The 17,097-nt window shown below is 40.1% G+C and overlaps 1 protein-coding gene across 1 annotated transcript in view; it reads left to right on the top strand.

The window, feature by feature from the left end:
- Positions 1-1,788: 1,788 nt before the first annotated feature.
- CLVS1 (clavesin 1) overlaps positions 1,789-17,097 on the top strand; it is a 204,583-nt gene continuing 189,274 nt past the window's right edge. The window contains exons 1-2 of the mRNA XM_012661437.1: positions 1,789-1,961; positions 13,564-14,171. Coding sequence (XP_012516891.1) covers positions 13,717-14,171 — 455 coding nt within the window. The 5' untranslated portion in view covers positions 1,789-1,961; positions 13,564-13,716. The remainder of the gene's footprint in view (positions 1,962-13,563; positions 14,172-17,097) is intronic.

Genomic DNA, 17,097 nt, shown 5'->3' with positions numbered 1-17,097 from the left:
AGCAAGAGCAAGTCCACTGTCTTGCCTGTATGTGAGGGGCTGGGAAATGTGGGCAAGCATCAGGATATTTGGTGATCAATGTTTCTGCAGCAGTCTTCCCTTGTGGTTACCAAAAATATCTTAACTCCCTTCTTACCAACCATAAAACACACCCAATCAACTTGCAAAAAGTCCTTCAGTCACTACATCCATTTCCAAGTTCTGAATCTATAGTTTTCATGTGGTTGTCTTATCTCTACATCATATCCAGAAGTAGATGCTCTTATTCTGGAGATAGATAAGCTAAAAACTATGTTGTTCCAGGCACACTTCTAAGTGCTTAGGAAGCAATAGTGAACAAACAGACAAATTACCTGCCACATGGTGCTTACATTCTATTGGAGGGAAAGACAGTAAACAAGTAAATAAACATATAATACTGTATTAGAGTTGGAAGAATTCTGACAACTTTAAAGTCTCTGTGAAATATGTGATAGAAAGATTGCCTTAAAATATGTCATAGGTTTTCTTTTTTTTAAGTAAATATGAAAACTTTAGACAAACTTTAGACAAGGAAGAAAATCAAGTTACCTGGCAAAAAAGAAAATTTACCTGTAATCTCATCATACTGTCCTATGATCTTGCCAACCTGGCAATTTAGGGCCAATGGGGGTGCTGTACTTGGTATCTTGCTTTTTTTCACTTACCATTTTGCAAGCATTTCTCTTTGTCTTTAAATAATCCTCAAATATATGTTTTTAATGGCTGCAAATATTACAGCCTATATACAAAATTCAATGCTTTCATTATTTTTGACAATTTCTATGATCATAAATGAAATTTATATATACAAATCTTTGCATATCTGAATATAGCTTCAGCATATGATGCTAGAAGTGGAATTGTTGGACCTAAATGCCATGTATATTCTATGACACTTGATATATGCCGGGAAGTAGATATATAGAATGATTACAATTTCTCACTATTATCCCAACAATAGGAGATATTATTCATATTTAAAACCTGAGCCAAAACTACACCTCAGTGCTATTTTAAACTATGTATTTCTGTTTACTGAGGTTGATTTTTGAAAATGTGTTTATTGTGTATCCTCCTTTCTCCTTTGAATTCTTTGTCATTTGCCCTGCCTCCTCTTTTCTATGAGGCTGTTAGCTTTTTCTTCTGATTTATGAGGTATTTTATGTAGAAAACATGTATTTGTTGCAATTTTTCCAAGTGGTAATTTGTGTTTACTCTTTTTTGATATTTTGACATTCAGAGTATTTTTTTTCATGCACTCAAACATACTGATCTTTTTCTTTGTAATTTCTTCTATTCCTCTTGTGCTTAGAAAACCTCCCCATCCTGAGATCAGTAAAATATTTATGTTCTTCTAGTTATTTTTTTTAATTTTGCTTTTTTGTCGAGCTATTTCATCTACGTGTAATTTATTTTGGTGAGATGAGGCTTTGAGCCTTTTCATGTAGTTCATTTTCTTAACACCGTTTGTTAATAAAATAATCCACCGTTTTCCCCATAGATCTGCGACACTTTCTCATATGTCAAATTTACACATGCACACACATACACACCGGTCTGTTTCAGAGCTTGTATTAATCCGTTCGAAAAATTCTGTTTTTTAAGGTCGTGTGGCGAGTGATGGTTCTGGTACTTTTTGTCCCAGTGTTAACAAAATTACAATAATTCTTGGTACGTCCTGACGGAACGGGGGAGAGCGACGGTGCGGAGGCATTTAGGACCCAGGGGAAAGCCAGGCTCGGTATAGAAGGACAGAGTCTCGGGCGCACACGCCTCCTACCAAAATCACAGCCCCGCGTGGAGCCCGAGCTCTCATTCACAGCTTTCTAGAGAAATCTGAGCCCGAACCTGCCAGCATAGGGGATCTCGCCCACCCAGTTCAGCAGCGCGGACACCTGCAGAAACACATTCCCAAAGCAAGGCTGGGCGGCCGCGTGAAGGTATTTGTTGCCTTTTTTCTCCCTTCTGTGTGTGCAGCGCCTCCCCGCCTTTTCCCCGCTCGTGCGATGCCATGGCCGCGGCGTTTCAGCACTGGGCTATGTGGACAGCTCCCATCCGCAGTCCTCCGCACGCCCTCCCTCCGCGCCGCGCCCCGCTCCCCGCCGCCTGCGGTCCTCCCTCCCCCGGCGCCCGCTCGGCCCGCGCTCCCCCGCACCGTGGGCGCCCCGTCTCCATCGCTGTCATCATGCCCACCATCACCAGCGCGGTAACTACAGTCACGCAACTGCGTCTGGTCACTTAGACAAAGCCCGAGGTCCGCGGGGGAGAGGAAAGGAGCTCAAGTTTACAGGCATAGGAAGGAAAGTTCAAGTGAACGACACCCCAGAAAACAAAGAGAGACGCCTGCTTGGGAGAGAGGCAAAGTGAAGGCAGAAGGGAGAGACCCCGAGCACGGGGACAGATGGGGCACTTGCCAGACACCAGCAGTTAGCCAGCTGCCTTTCAGCAGATTAGGGACTGTTTAGTTCAGGAAATTAACATGGCCTGAGGCATGGGGTGATTCCAGAAAGACAGAAATGTGAGCTCAACCTGTGTTTCTGGTTTGCCAATGGAGAATCACCAGGAGGCAGGGTGGGGGTGACTGATGACTCACATTCTCCCACACGTCCGTTTTCCTTCCTAAGCGTTTACCGCAGAAACTCGGGAATTAAGTTTTTTTACTGAAATGTTTTGCAAAATGGGGACTCCAAAGGTTAAGTCTGTGGGCAGAATGAAAAAGGAAAATGATGCTAATGATAATAACCTGAAAAATGGGGCTTTCGTTCGAAAGTGCTATTTGTTCAAATGCCTCTTCCTGTCTACTTATTTCAATTTTCCGATCTTAACCTCGCTTTGAAGCAGAGAAGATAGATCTCTTGGCCAAATGGCCAAAGTAGTAATGATATTCAGAGCAGATGGCCTGGCTTTGTTCATCACTGTTCAAGGACTGGCTTAGATTTGGAAGGCGAGATTTTCGTGTGCTTTCTCAGTAATCAGGCGATAACACCATTTTCCTATAATAGTAAAAGGGTAATAGAGTGCAAAAATGAAAAGACATTTTATGTAACTGTGTTCTGCCAGGCTCTGCTTTTAGAGTGCTATCATTTTCTATCTCAGCTGAAGGGAAGTTGGAAGATCTTTCAAATATCTTGTTAATTTGAACTTGAAGGTCCAAACCCAAGTCACAGTGCCTATTCGATTTAGCCAGGATCATCTATTTTATAAGAGCTAACAAACACCAGAAAATAAGTGTCTGAGCTTGTCATAAATAAAAATCTTTTGGAGGGTGCCAGTTCAATTGATTTTTACTAAACAGCAAAGCATTGGGATTTCTTTTTTTTTTGACAAGTTACTTTTCATAAAATCAACATCTTAATTAAAAATGAGATGTATTTAAATGGGAATAATATCAGGTCACATGTAACGGGAAAGTTTAAACCAGGGCACAGAAAAGCTTCATTTAAAACTTGGCCTCGTACATTGATTCTGCCTCTTTAAAAAGAGACAGTGAAGCAAGTTTCATCTAAACCACCTCGTCACTAGCAGCATTGCCACAAATATAGTCACAAAGAGACATCTTCCGGAAGAAGTTTTGAGGACGAATTTGTACCTAATACTCTTCATGAATGAGGAATAGTGACATCGTATCAAAAGTTGCTTAGTGCTACTAACTACATAAACATAAGCGTAATTGCATCTGCCTGTAAAATTCACTCAGTTTTAAATTCAGACCGAGAAAACTAGTCAAAATATGTGATGAAATGGATTCTAGAGAAGAAAATTCTGTCATCCACTTACTGTCCTTAGATTGGTCATATCCACAGTAAACAAGACCTTTCAAACTTCTTAAATTCTTAAAACTCCCTTATCGGTTTACAAAGAATGGTTCAGCTCAGATAATTTTTAAAAGTGTACATATTGCCAGCTCTAGCTGCTTCACACCAGAAACTCAGGCCAGGACTTCAGTGTCTCCAAAGCTGCTGTCTTCCTGTGCTTAATACAATCTCCTGTGGCTGGGGAAATTTTAAAACAATGCTGCTCCAGTGAGATTTACGGGCATCTGTCTGTCAGCAGTGCCTTCCCCTGACTGAAATGTTATGCTGAGCTTATTAATTTTTATAGAGTGCCACTATCCTGGCTTCCTGACATAGTTTTTCTATTAAGGGCTATTTTGCTATTTTTTTTTTCACATTTTCAAAAACAGAACATTCTCATTTTTATAATGGATTTAAAGGTGAACAGAAAACATTTTCCAGCAGAGTGTCATTGTACGTTTTTGTAGACATGCCCATAGAAGGGTACATCATTTTAGAATCATGAAGTATAAAGCTGGAAGGTCCTCCATTTTCCAAAAGGCAGTATCTTGAACACTTAAGAACTAGTAGTGTCTGCTGTCTTCTGCAGGCTTTACAAAGCCTTATTATCCCTGAGAAGTCTATTCGCAACTGTACATATTTCCTCATAGCAGAGCCTTCCAACCTTAGTAAATGGCTGGCTTTGATCTCTACTGTTCCTGTTACACCATGACTCAGACAGAGGTGGTAGCATAGCAAATGGTTACACAAAATGCAGCACTTGACTATACGCTATCATCTCATAAATATCCCTCAATATTGCCAAGAGATCTTCCTTCCCCATTTACATCCTTCTCCCAGATATTGCTTATTTTGATTATTGTTCATTTTATCCAGATTCCACTGGAATAAAAAGTTATTTCAGGAGAAGGTCCAAAGTGTGAATCACTACAAGTCTGCAACCCCTAACACCAGCCCTAAGTGTTATATCGCTCTATTGAAAATCATGCTTAATTTTCAATCCAAGTTTTTCTTAGCTTAAGGGAAGTTTTTTGCTTGATTTTTCATGGATGTGGAAATAAACTGGTCATACATCTCCTGCCCCATAAAAATCCCTTCATTTATTCAAATAATAAGTTCATTATTCTCCCCTCCCTCTGCTGCCTCCCACAGCCCTTTATTACATCTTCTCTGGTCAGGGCATCCTATGTTCTGTCTCTTTATGGACCTGTTCTCTGACAGGGACTATCAGAGAAAGTTTCCTGTGCAGCAGGCTAATTTCCTGACTTTTCTTCTTCCTAACTTCTGAGCCAGCAAGAATTTCTCCATCTGTGTTTGAGATGATCTGCTTTCGTGTCCAGGACACTTTTAGCCAAATCTCCAATTCCTTGATATTGTAAAGAACACTTATGACACTGTTTTCATCTCTTCCTTAAAATAGCATCACGTCAGTTCAACTGCTATTATTGCTCCAAGGTCTTACGTAAAACTCCGTACCTTGATGTGTGCCACATACACAGTTTATTCACTATTCATCATTTTATAGTTTTGGAGGAAGTAGAAGGGAAGTTGTGGGCTTGGGAATAGTAGTTGGGGGGCTCAAATCACAGGTCTATAAGTAAAAGGCTTCTTGATGTGTGGTCAAAACAAAACCAAATAAAATGTGAGCTTTTTTCTCTCTTTCCTTTTTCTCTTCCTCCTTCCTTGCCTCCTTCTCTTTGCATTTCCCTTTTTTCCTTCCTTTCTGCCTTCCTTCCTTTTTTTGGGAGGTTAACATATACAGCATGTAAGTGTGTGTGTAATTAATGGGGTGGTATAATGAGCCCCTGCTCCATAAGTAATGAACATATTGGGGTTGCTTTTACTCTCCTCTGGGACACTGTGGCACTGCTGTCCACTGACAGTGTGAGCTCTGGCCTCAGGGGCAATTAACCCACCTTCTCAACCCCTTTGGGTCATTACAAATCCTCTAGGCCAGCGCTTCTCAAACATTTAACGTGCAAACAAATTGCGTGGCGATTCTGTTATCCCTCCAGTAGGTCTAAGTGCGTCCTGGCCTTCTGTATTCCAAACGAGCTCCTAGGAGCTGCGGATGCTGCTGACCTAGGGACCACCCTTTTGAGAAGCAAAGGCAAAGAAAAGTTTTCTTCTTTTTTAACATTTCCACCTTCATGTCTGATTATTAAATAACAGCACTCACTCTAAAACAAAATAAAAAACACTCCAAGGTCTGAGGCAATAAGAGCACAGAAATTGTATTTCTAATTGAGGAGAAAGTTATAAAAATAGCCCCTTTCCTCTCTTCTCACCCATAAGCATCCTGCTAAGTTTCACTTTGACCAGGCTGTTTTCTTAGCTCTGATGCCTGCTGCCAGTATTGTCTGCCTGATCACATCCAGAAGAAGTGTCACAGGTACACAGGTGTGCTGGAGAGAACAGTGAATGGACAAGGGGACAAGTGGATTTAATGGCCACCTTTGGGTGAACCCTACCTTTCTTGCTTTCCTCTAGATCTTCCTCAGAAAATAAAGAGTCTATTTTTAGAGAAATACTTACCTTTTCATTTGATGACAGAAGGGTCAAGTGGTTTATTCCCCCTTCCCATCCCACCAGTACTCTTAGGAAGCACCACCACTCTGTTTTAAAATTTGGGGCATCTACTGCTGATGACTTCTTACGGGGATAGTTTAATAGCATAGGAAAACATTCCAGCTTAATTTCCTATGTCTCAATGATTTCCCCTATAGATTATCTTTATTTAACATATATTGAAGTGTAAAGCAAATGCTACTTCAATTAAAAGCTTTTCTACCTAAGACAATGAGGAGGCAGAAAAATCTCATGGTTTCCTCACAAGTTGGTTTTCCCCTCGACTCCTTGCATTATTTGTCCCAAAGCAAACGGAAATAAAAGTTTTATAGATGGTTCTAGAACTCAGGACACAATCCTCTGTCAAATAGGTCTGGCGTATCTGAGTCCCCATCTGTTCTAATTCTGATCTGGCCTCTATTTGGGGTAGAAGTTCTCAATGTCTCTACTCCGATGGAACTCATTGCAATTTACTTTTAACCTTTCTCAGGAGCAGGAGCAAATGGGAGCAGATGACTATGTGCTTGGTTGCTATTTTAAAGGGAGCCAAGGGAGTTTACACAATGAATATTTATGTGGCAAGAGTTAACCCTGGGTGAGGAGTGAGCTAAAGCTGGTGGAAGGTGGACTGTGAACCAGGGGCTAAGTTCTGGTTATGCTACACTTTCAGATGATTAAAGATCTCCCCTTTACCCTCCCAAACTACTTTCTCTGTCCCTGCTATAGAGTTCACAGCTGCAAGGTGGCCAACATTTTAAAGAAAGTCAATGTATTGGGGGCCACTTTGTAACGCACAGGTCCGTGTTCTCTTGCTAGGATTCACGCAGAAGTCTCACAAGCCATAATGGTCACTCTGAAAATTCATCAGTTGGAAAAAAAACTTCTTTTTGGCTAGTACCACAGAATGTGTAATCAAACAAACTATGAGATTTAAACGTAGGCTCTGCTGGCAGTAAGCAAGGATGTCATCTTTCAGGAAAGATTTCAAATAGAGATATATCCAAAAAAAAAAAAAAAAGAATTTTTGCTCACTGTGGTTTTCAATTTCAGTTTAGATGTATCAGCAGCATCTATTTTTATTTCATTCAGTATAAAAATTCCTTTTGGCATTCCTAGGTAAAAGTGCATATTCAGTTTAAAAATTTGAAGTGAGGTGTTAAAAAGGTGAAGACTTTTAAGGGTTAGCCTAATGTAATATATATTTAAAATTTGGGAACATAAATTTCACCCTTTCTGATGGATGAGATAGTTGATTAGGCTTTCTTTTGCAGAGTGTTATCACTGAGATTCATTTTTCACCCTTTTGTTGTAAGAGAAGCCCACAAAAAAATATGCGTATAGTTGCTTATTTTATATTTACATTATTTAAATTTATGTGTGCCTAAAAATATTCTTTGTATTACCAAGAACACACAGAAGCCACACAAATTTGAGGTACTGTTCATTAATTATTGATGTTCTTATATTTCAAATAATATTTAGGCTTTACAGATTTTATATTTTTGATCATGACAATATTCTCTTTCCTCCCCAAATTTGGGCGATTTTACAATATCCCTTACGTGATGTCTCTTAGGACTGGCGGGGTGTGGGTGTGTGCTTATCGCGTGAATGCCAGCGAGTATGAGCCACCGGGACCCAGACTGACATTAGGGAAGGCACCTGCTCAGAAAAGCAGGGCAGAGCCACCGACAAAACGTGGGTCAGGCACATTTGTGTACAAATCTTGTTCTTCCACCTATACTTTATTTAAATCTCAGATTTTTCCTAATGACTAGGACCAGTAAGTAATAACCTAGCTTTACAGATTGGTATGGATATTAGATTATATAACATCAAAACCCTTGGCACATAATAAGTACTCAACAAACATTTGCTTGTTTGTTTTTCGACCTTAATATTAGCTTATTATCTGACTTTAAGCCAGTTGCTTAGCTCTTCTTTGCCTCAATATCCTTTTATTTACCTAGAGACAACATAATTATGATATCAACAAGAATATTACAGTTAATGTAAATGGATTTTTTATTTCACAAGCATTTTTACTTACATTATTTCACATGATTTTACCTTGGCAAATCTTTGTACTTGTACTACCGATTTCAGGATCACTGTAACAAAGAAAAAGGATAATTGATGTAAAATGCTTTGAAATAATGCACATATATGTACATGTTTGCAGATAAGGCATTGCTATCATTAGTCTGATTTTTTTCCTGATGTATTTTATGTGTGTTTCTAAAGATGATAACAAAATAAATGAAAATAATAGTTTATGCAATTACTCAAATAGATTTCATTTGAATAACCATACTTTCTAAAAAGATTTTTATACTTAGACTCTTTGATTCAAAGACTATGGTGTGTTCATAGGTGCACTTCCTTAAGATCGAATTCTGAATGAGGAAATACACACATAGATTTTTTTTCCTAATGGAAACTTGAGGTGAGGTGTGAATCTGGAATCTGTGGATGCCATGGTTTTAAATATCATGATATGGAGACTCTTTTTCTTCCTTCTCATACAAAAGTGTTACTACCTAAATTTCTAGTTCATGAGAAAAGCCATGGAGTAGAGTGGAAGGTATCTTCTACCTTGGCCACCCCAGAGGGTGCTCGAGAGTTTTTGTCCATGTATTTGAAATGGTCTCTAAATACAGAATCACTGGGGACCCAACCACAATGCAGGGAGATGATTTCTGAGGCTCACGTGAATCTGCCTTAAGTGCCCTTTTTGGTCATCAAGTACATTTCAATGCTGATGCCATGCTTGGCACTCTGCTAGGCATGGCCGGGTATCGATCCTTCAGATAGAATGGCAGAGTCTTTGATCTGTCGTTTTTGCCAAAGGAAAACACATAAAGGAAAAGCAAAAATTAGTGATAGCTGGAAAGGCCATAGACAGATAGATTTTGAACAGCTGCAATCACCTTCCAATGAAGAAACGAGGACAAGATGACAAGTGGGCTTCTGTAAGTTACAGTATTAGGCTACCTGAGAAAAATCTGCTCACCCATTGGCATATTTAGGCTTATACAATGGTAAATCCGAGGGGAATTTAGTAAAGGAGAATGAGGTTCTGAGAGGGAAGCTGACGTAACTTCTGGTCACATAGATCTTAAGTAGGTAAATAATAAAATATCTCTGTTACATGTAAGAAGCAGGACTGTACAGGAATAAAGAGCACGGGTTTAGAGAAAAATTGCTTCAGCTCGAATCCACTTTTTGCCTCTTAGTAGCTGTGTAATATTGGGCAAGTCATTTAACCTCTCTGTTCCTCACTTTCCTCATTTGAAAAAATGGGGACAATAATATACTCATTTCATACAATTTTTCTAGGGATTAAATATTGCAGTCTATAAAAAGAGAATGTGCAAGTGCCTGGGACATAATACACAGCTATAATAAGTAATAATATAATAATAGCTATTATCATTATTAATACTGCCAGGACAGAAAACCACTCTCACTTCTTCATGTGATACCAAATCCAGTGTATCCTTTTATAATTCAGAAAAGTTGAGTGAGAATCAAGTTTTTCATGTGAACAAAAGATTATAGTCTATTGAAAATGCTGCATCCTGGTGAACATTCTTCATAGGGCCTTTCTAGTGCCTGAAATATTACCAATTGAAGTTGTTATTTAAGTAGCAGTCTATTCAGACTTCTGGTATGAAGGATTTGCTGTAATGGAAAATATCTATTTTATCATCAGTATGAAACCCAGTGACCTGGGTTTTCTCCTCAGAAGCTTGTACTGTTTGCTGAGCACATAATAAAGATGTAGATTGAAGCAAATTTATTTCTGATATTATAGATTGGAGGCATAGCTATGTGGCGTGGAAGTGGGCCATGAAAAATGCAACCTCCACTCTCCCCTTGGATCCATAGTAATTTATCCTGGAAACATCATTGAGTTCCCTGAACTGGAAGGTAAGTAACTTGCTGCAAGCTTTAAATCTTCTGTAGGGAATGAGCGGTGGCCATGACTTGTGCCGTAAGCAGGGCTTGGGACTGTGACCGTTACCCAGCCTGTGTCAGGGAGGCTCTGAAGCACACTGCACTCAGGCTAAAATCTCTAGCAGGGGATACTTTGTAGGTACTGGGGGAAATTAAATGTTAGCTGCTACTATTCATTTAAGAAAAAATGGTCCTAGAGGTCCTCAATCAGAGGGCAAAACCACCTATTCACTTATTCAAACAACACTTTGACTACCTTCTTTATTCATTTATTGTGTGTCTGTTTACTGAGTGCCGGCCCCGTGGCAGGCACCGCGCTAGGCACTGAGGATGTGGCCATGAACACAGTGAAGTGGCTCTGCTCATGACGCTGACCCTCTTTGTGCCAGGCATTGTACCGGGATACACAGACAAATGAGATCCCCACCCCTTCTCTGTAAGGTGTTCGACATAAAGAGAAAAGAAAATGGTGGTAAAATGTAGTGTGGCCAGGACTGTGGAGATCCTGTGATCCCTGAAGGACAGGGAGGGTTTCCTGCGGTAAATGACTTTCAGGTCAAGCCCTGAAGGGCAAAGGGGAGTGAATCAGTGCTTATTCTAGGCAGAGAGGGCAGCTTTACCAAGGCATGCAAAGGTGAGAAGAAACTGCAAGTGGCTGTGTGGCCAGATGTTGAATCTGGAGAGACAGAAAAGGCCCAGATGATGGGGGTCTTGGAAACCGTGATGCATAGTTGTATGCTTTATCCTAGGACAATTAGAAGCTAATCATGGGTGTTAGTCAAGGATCGATGAAGAGCATAATTCAACTGTAGTACAGCAAATGGGTTGGCAGCAACGTCCTACAAGAACATTGTAGGACTACACAGATGAGTGACGATGTGGTCTGACAAAGACAGTGATAATGCGGATGGAAAGAATCGGGCAAATTTCAAAAATGTTAAGGAAGCGATTGCCTGGTGGTGGGTGGTAAGTGAGAGGGTGGAATAATAGTCGACTCCCAGGTGTCTAGCGTGGGAAACTGCATGGAAGATGATGTCATCCACTAAGAGACAGAGGTGGAGGAGCAAATTCTGGATGAGGAATGATGATGAGTTCAGCTTTGAACACATTGAATTTGTGGTGTCTGTGGGATACATAAGTGGAGATGTTGAGTAGACAGTTGAATGTGTAGCCTGAAGATCAAGAGGAAGCTACAGACTAAAGTCACCCACATGTGGATGGTGGAATCATGGACAGGATCCTGGAAAACACTGGCATTGAAGTGGTGAGCACAGAAAGAGAAGATGGAGAGGGAAGGGACAAAGGGCTCTGAGAAAACTCAGGGTGTATGGAGTCACAGAGGAGAATGGGAGAATGGGAGAAAGAGATCTAAGAAGGATGAAGGAGTGAACGTCAAAGACTGAGAGAGGTCACCCACAATAGGTCCTGAAATTTGTCTAGTGGAAGTAGCAACAAAAATGTCATTCACTGGTAGGGTGACCATCTGTCTGGGTTTGCTTGGATCTGTCCCAATTGGTGCCTGTTGTTCCAGCATTATTATTAGTACCCTTTAGTGCCTAAGTTTGAATAATAGATTGTATCATCATCCCTGTCAGTGGTTGGTGTGAGCAGTTTCAGCCGCATGTCGAAGATAGACTACAGTGGGTGTCGGGATGAATTGGAGGAGAGAGACCTCGGGTGAGGCCGCTTTCTGAAGGGGTGTGGCGAGGCTATTGGAGAAGGAATTTTGACATCAGGTGGGCATCGAACTACTTAGATTTTGAAGTTTCTTCCAATCCTGGGAATAGTTCATAGTACTGTTTTTCTTTACTATTATGGGTCCTTAAAATCAGTGAGAAGCAAGACTTTTTGGTTTCTTGTTTCACATTACAGAGTTAAATGTGATTTTCTTACAAATTATTTTATAAAGCCAACACTTTAGAAATAAAATTATTTTTATTCCATTATTTTGAAAATGAATACCAGTTACTTGGAGTGTCTTTCATCTCCGCCATATCTGAAAGGCAATGTAAAGCAGAAATGTGTGAGTTGATTGTCTCCTTTAAGAAATTTCTGTTCATCCTAAATTAAACAGAGGATCATTTTGTCTTTTAAATTATTTCATATGATAAAGCATTACCAACAATGACTAGATTGAGAGAAAATATTCTGCCTTGATCGCAGATACTACTGACCTAGGAAAGCTAGGAAAAAATACATGCCTCCAAGTTTATGCACATCTAATATGTTTTCTGATTTTTGGAACTTCCAGGTTAGACCAAACAGATGTCTGTGAGAGTATAAACATTTACATGTAAAATGAGAAAGATGTAAACATTATGGGCGTTTCTCTGTATACCATTTAAGTGGAGAAATCACAATGGATACAGCTGAAGGGATTGAAACGATCATTATCACAAGTAAAACAGTATCTCAGGACAACAGAAAATTATATAAAATGGAATGATATTTAAGCTCATATGGATATTCGGTTAGGTAGAGCGTCAATCAAGAGTTGCAAGTCCCTTTGCCTTCCTTGCAGAAGGGTGACAAACGCAAATAATAAAGCCCTTTGTAAATGTCCACGCGTAAGCCTCCTTTCTCCTTGTCGTTGAATTTGATTATTGAAGGTCAAGCTTCCAGCCACAGCCTGTTTTCACTCCCAGGCCCCACACATGCTGGTGGACTCCTTTGAGTCAGGAGGTACTTGTGGGATTAGGCTGGGGTGACCTTTAACAGTCCTTTTCATTATTAAGATGCAAATGGCTGCCTTTAAAAATAGTGGTGGAGGGGCTATTTCTGTGAAAGATTCTTCTGCTTGAGAGGTTAATGGGAAGCAATAAGTTGTACGGCAGCTATGATTTCTCTGCCATAGCTAGGCCTGGGAATAGCCCCATAAAGCATGCTGTAACAGAGAAGGAGCTTTCTCTCCTCCTGCTGCTTCTTAGGATAATTAATAAAAGTGCATTTTATTGCTAATCTGACTGGACACTAGAACTAGTGAAACAAAAAAGTTCCCAAACATATTTCTAATATTTGCACATTATGAATTCAAGTTGTCAATAATCAACTTTTGCTAAATACTCCATTTTAAGGATAATTTACCATTTATTCTTTGGATACCTAATCTAATCAGAGCTGCAGCCTAATACACTGCTTTTCTATCTAAACTCTGACTAATTTGCCCAGGCTTTCTTTGTATCACTTTGTTTTGTTTCTCTTGTGTGCATTTGTTTTTCAGTAAGCAATGGCCTCAGTTTTGCTTCTCTTTCGGATGGCCACCACCACATAGGGCCTGGATGTGAAAGAAGACCCCATATTTGTCTGTTCCAGCAGCAGTTTGGTAGTAAAACAACTGTCGAATGGGCCACGGTTTCAGCAGACCATCAGGTGAATGGGACGAGTCTCTCTTCTTCCAAGATACCAGAAATTAAGCACTTGGAAAGGAGATTTGGCCAAGATGACCCATTTACAGGCTGGACTCAGTCCAGAGACTATAGAGAAAGCACGCCTGGAACTGAATGAAAACCCAGACGTTTTACATCAGGATATTCAGCAAGTCCGGGACATGATCATCACCAGGCCTGACATTGGATTTTTACGTACAGATGATGCCTTCATCCTGAGATTTCTTCGAGCCAGGAAGTTTCACCAAGTGGATGCCTTTAGACTCCTGGCCCAGTACTTCCAGTACCGCCAGCTAAACCTGGACATGTTCAAAAACTTCAAGGCGGATGATCCTGGCATTAAGAGGGCTCTGATCGATGGGTTCCCTGGGGTGCTGGAAAACCGTGACCACTACGGCAGGAAGATTCTTCTGCTGTTTGCAGCCAATTGGGATCAGAGTAGGTAAATGTAGATAGTGTCTTTACTTGGTTTTTCTTTTCTATGAGCATAATCATTGCATGTTTGGGGTTGTATGGCTTTACAGGTAATGAGCTTTCACTTTAAAAAATATATTCCACACACTCACAAAGGAAGTTCAGGCTACAGGTGTGCTGTCATCAAAAGTCTATTCCAGACAACAATACGATCATAGCATTAGAGTTGTAAGAGACCTACAGGTCATCATTCTATTAATCAGTGAGTCATTTATTTTAATAAAATTGAAAGCTGATCTAGAAGAACCACATATTCTGTCTTTAGTGTTCTCATCATTAACAACAATAACAAAAACAGATTCAATCAATGGCTTTAAATCAAGTGTTTTCAATGCATAAAAAAATTTCTTGGATCTTCTCCATGACTTCAATAACTTTTATTTCTCCTGAGTGCCAGACCTTTCCATCCAAATGCCTGCTAAACAGTTTTCTATGAAAGTCCTATAAGGAACCTCAAATTTGACATGTCCCAAACTGAAAGCAGCTTCTCTCCTACACCTGCTCTTTCATCCACCCAGTCTCTCAAGCCAGAAATCTGGGAGTCCAACTTGACCGTTCCTTGCTTTGGTCTTCACATCTAATTAATTGCCAAGTCCTACCCTTTCTTCTTGAACACCTCTCAAATCTCTTCACTTCTCTTTGCTCCCATTGCTATTGCCTTCGTTTAGGTTCTCATTATTTCTCACGTTACTGCAGCAGCCCCCAAACCAGCAATCCTGCCTCTGGTCTGGTCTCCTCTGAGCCATTCTAGTCTGTGCTGTAGCCAGGGTGACCATCCCAAAGTTCTGTTATGTCACTGCCCTGAAGTTCTTTCTTCAGTGTCCTGCAAGGCCCTCAAGGTAAAGGCAGCCCCTTACGATCTGCCTTTTACATCTCCTGCTCTGCTTCATCCTCTGTCTTTCTTCATGTTTTCTGGTTCAGTTGGTTGGGAGCACAAGCCTTGCCTTGAGCAGTTGAGGCTTTTCCATGCCTCTGACCCTTTGGACTGGACCCATCAGACACCTGAAGGAAAGACCAACCATCCCCACCACAACTCCAACCATCCTGACACAGTCTGCCCACTGATTCACAGCCATCCTTGTGGTTCTTGAGGAAGGTAGTCTTCATCTACTCCCCTAACCCTGTTTTAGTCAGGGTTCCTGCCCTTCCTCTGTTTGTATTTCTATTAACACAGTTGCAACAGAGGTGTCAGAACCACTGTTATCACAGCTAATATTTTTGAATATTATCACATACTCTGTTAAGCATTACTATATATTATTTCATTTAATCCACCCAAGAACTTTGCTTGATGGTTACTATTACTATTACCCCTATTTTACACTTGACACAAGGCTTTGAGAAGTGAGAGAACTCACTCAGTGTCACACAGCTAGTGCAGTATGGAGTGGGAGTTGAGTCCTGGTGGTCTGACTTGAGGGCCAGTTTTCTTCAGCTAACTTCATTGTAATCGTGTGCTTACTTTGTGTATTCTTACCCCTCCTCCCAAGACTGCATGTTCCTTGAGGGCAGGGCACTGTGTCGTTTTCATGTTTATCTCTTTGGCACATGGCACTATACCCAATAAATGTTGAATGAGGAAGAATGAATGAATCAATCTTTGAAACATCATCCATGACTTGAGCTGTCACAGAGATATCATCATTGAAACTTTTATGTTTCTTGGGGAGACACAGGTTTATCTTAACAATATATCAAAGTACCTTCCCCCAATACTATTAAAAGAAATTTCTAGGATGCTTCTTCACAGCCTCGTGTCGCTACTCTTCCTCCTAAAAATAATAGTGTAAAACACCTTAGCAACCACTGGCTATTTTCTAGTTGATACACTGAGGTAGGGCAATCTAACTCCGGAAAGGTATTTGAATGTTTTAACACTATCAGTCTGGAGTTTGGTCAGGTCCGCATCTTGGCCTGATATTCCATAATGATATGGAATAACATATCATATTCATCATATATTATATCATAATTATCACAATTAATAATGAGCCTCTCATTACATTGTTCCCATCAGTGAGAAAGATTTCCAGGTATTTATATTCATCCATCTATATCATTCCCTCAACACACATTTGGTGAGTATAGACTGTTCCAGGACTCGTACTGAAGCACTGAGGACAAAGATGAGAACACATGGTCCTTGCCAGTGAAGACCCCATCGTGCAGTCCATTGTCCGACAATGGTGCAAACACACAAACAGCCAACTCTCATCCACCATAGGCTAATTCCCTCTGAGACACACAAACCATTGACACAGGATGTTCGTGTTAAACTAGAGGGAACAGTTGTCTTCCCAAGAATGGCACATTAACATTTTGGATTTTGAAAAGGAAAGTTTCGATGATTCTGGGGGATAATCATGCTGATTTCATTTGTGCTTAGTTGTTGTCAGTGTTCTGGAACTTCCATCTGCTAAGACAGATGATGCAGAGAATATCAGTAAGTGGTGATGTACACATCAAAAAAATGAACCATAGTAAAATATTTTATTTTGTATTAGAATTTGGTCTGTATATATCCTAAAATGTGTGTTAAGAAGAGGAAACAAATAATAATAATCCAAATGTTATGATTATGATAACCTTGATCAAGTTACTTCACTTCTCTATTCCTCAGTTTCCTTGTGTATAAAATAAGAAGCTTGAACCAGAAGTACCTTCCAGCTCTAATGGCTCATGAATGTGCACCTCATTCATCCTAATCCTACAGATAGGAAGGGATTTTAAAATTCATTTTGTAGGCTCTCAATTAACTAGACCTTTTGCTCTCTTTCTTTCATTCTCCTCTCCCTTCTGCCCCAATTTTTTAAAAACTGTACAATATCATTTCCAAACCATTCTGATTTTAACAAAAAGGTGGTAATGATAAGGCTATCCAATTGGCAGCCAAG

This window comes from Propithecus coquereli, unplaced genomic scaffold (assembly GCF_000956105.1).
Source record: "Propithecus coquereli isolate 6110/MARCELLA unplaced genomic scaffold, Pcoq_1.0 Scaffold71, whole genome shotgun sequence".
NCBI classification, from domain to species: domain Eukaryota; kingdom Metazoa; phylum Chordata; class Mammalia; order Primates; family Indriidae; genus Propithecus; species Propithecus coquereli.
This window is presented reverse-complemented; position numbering and strand designations above follow the sequence as displayed.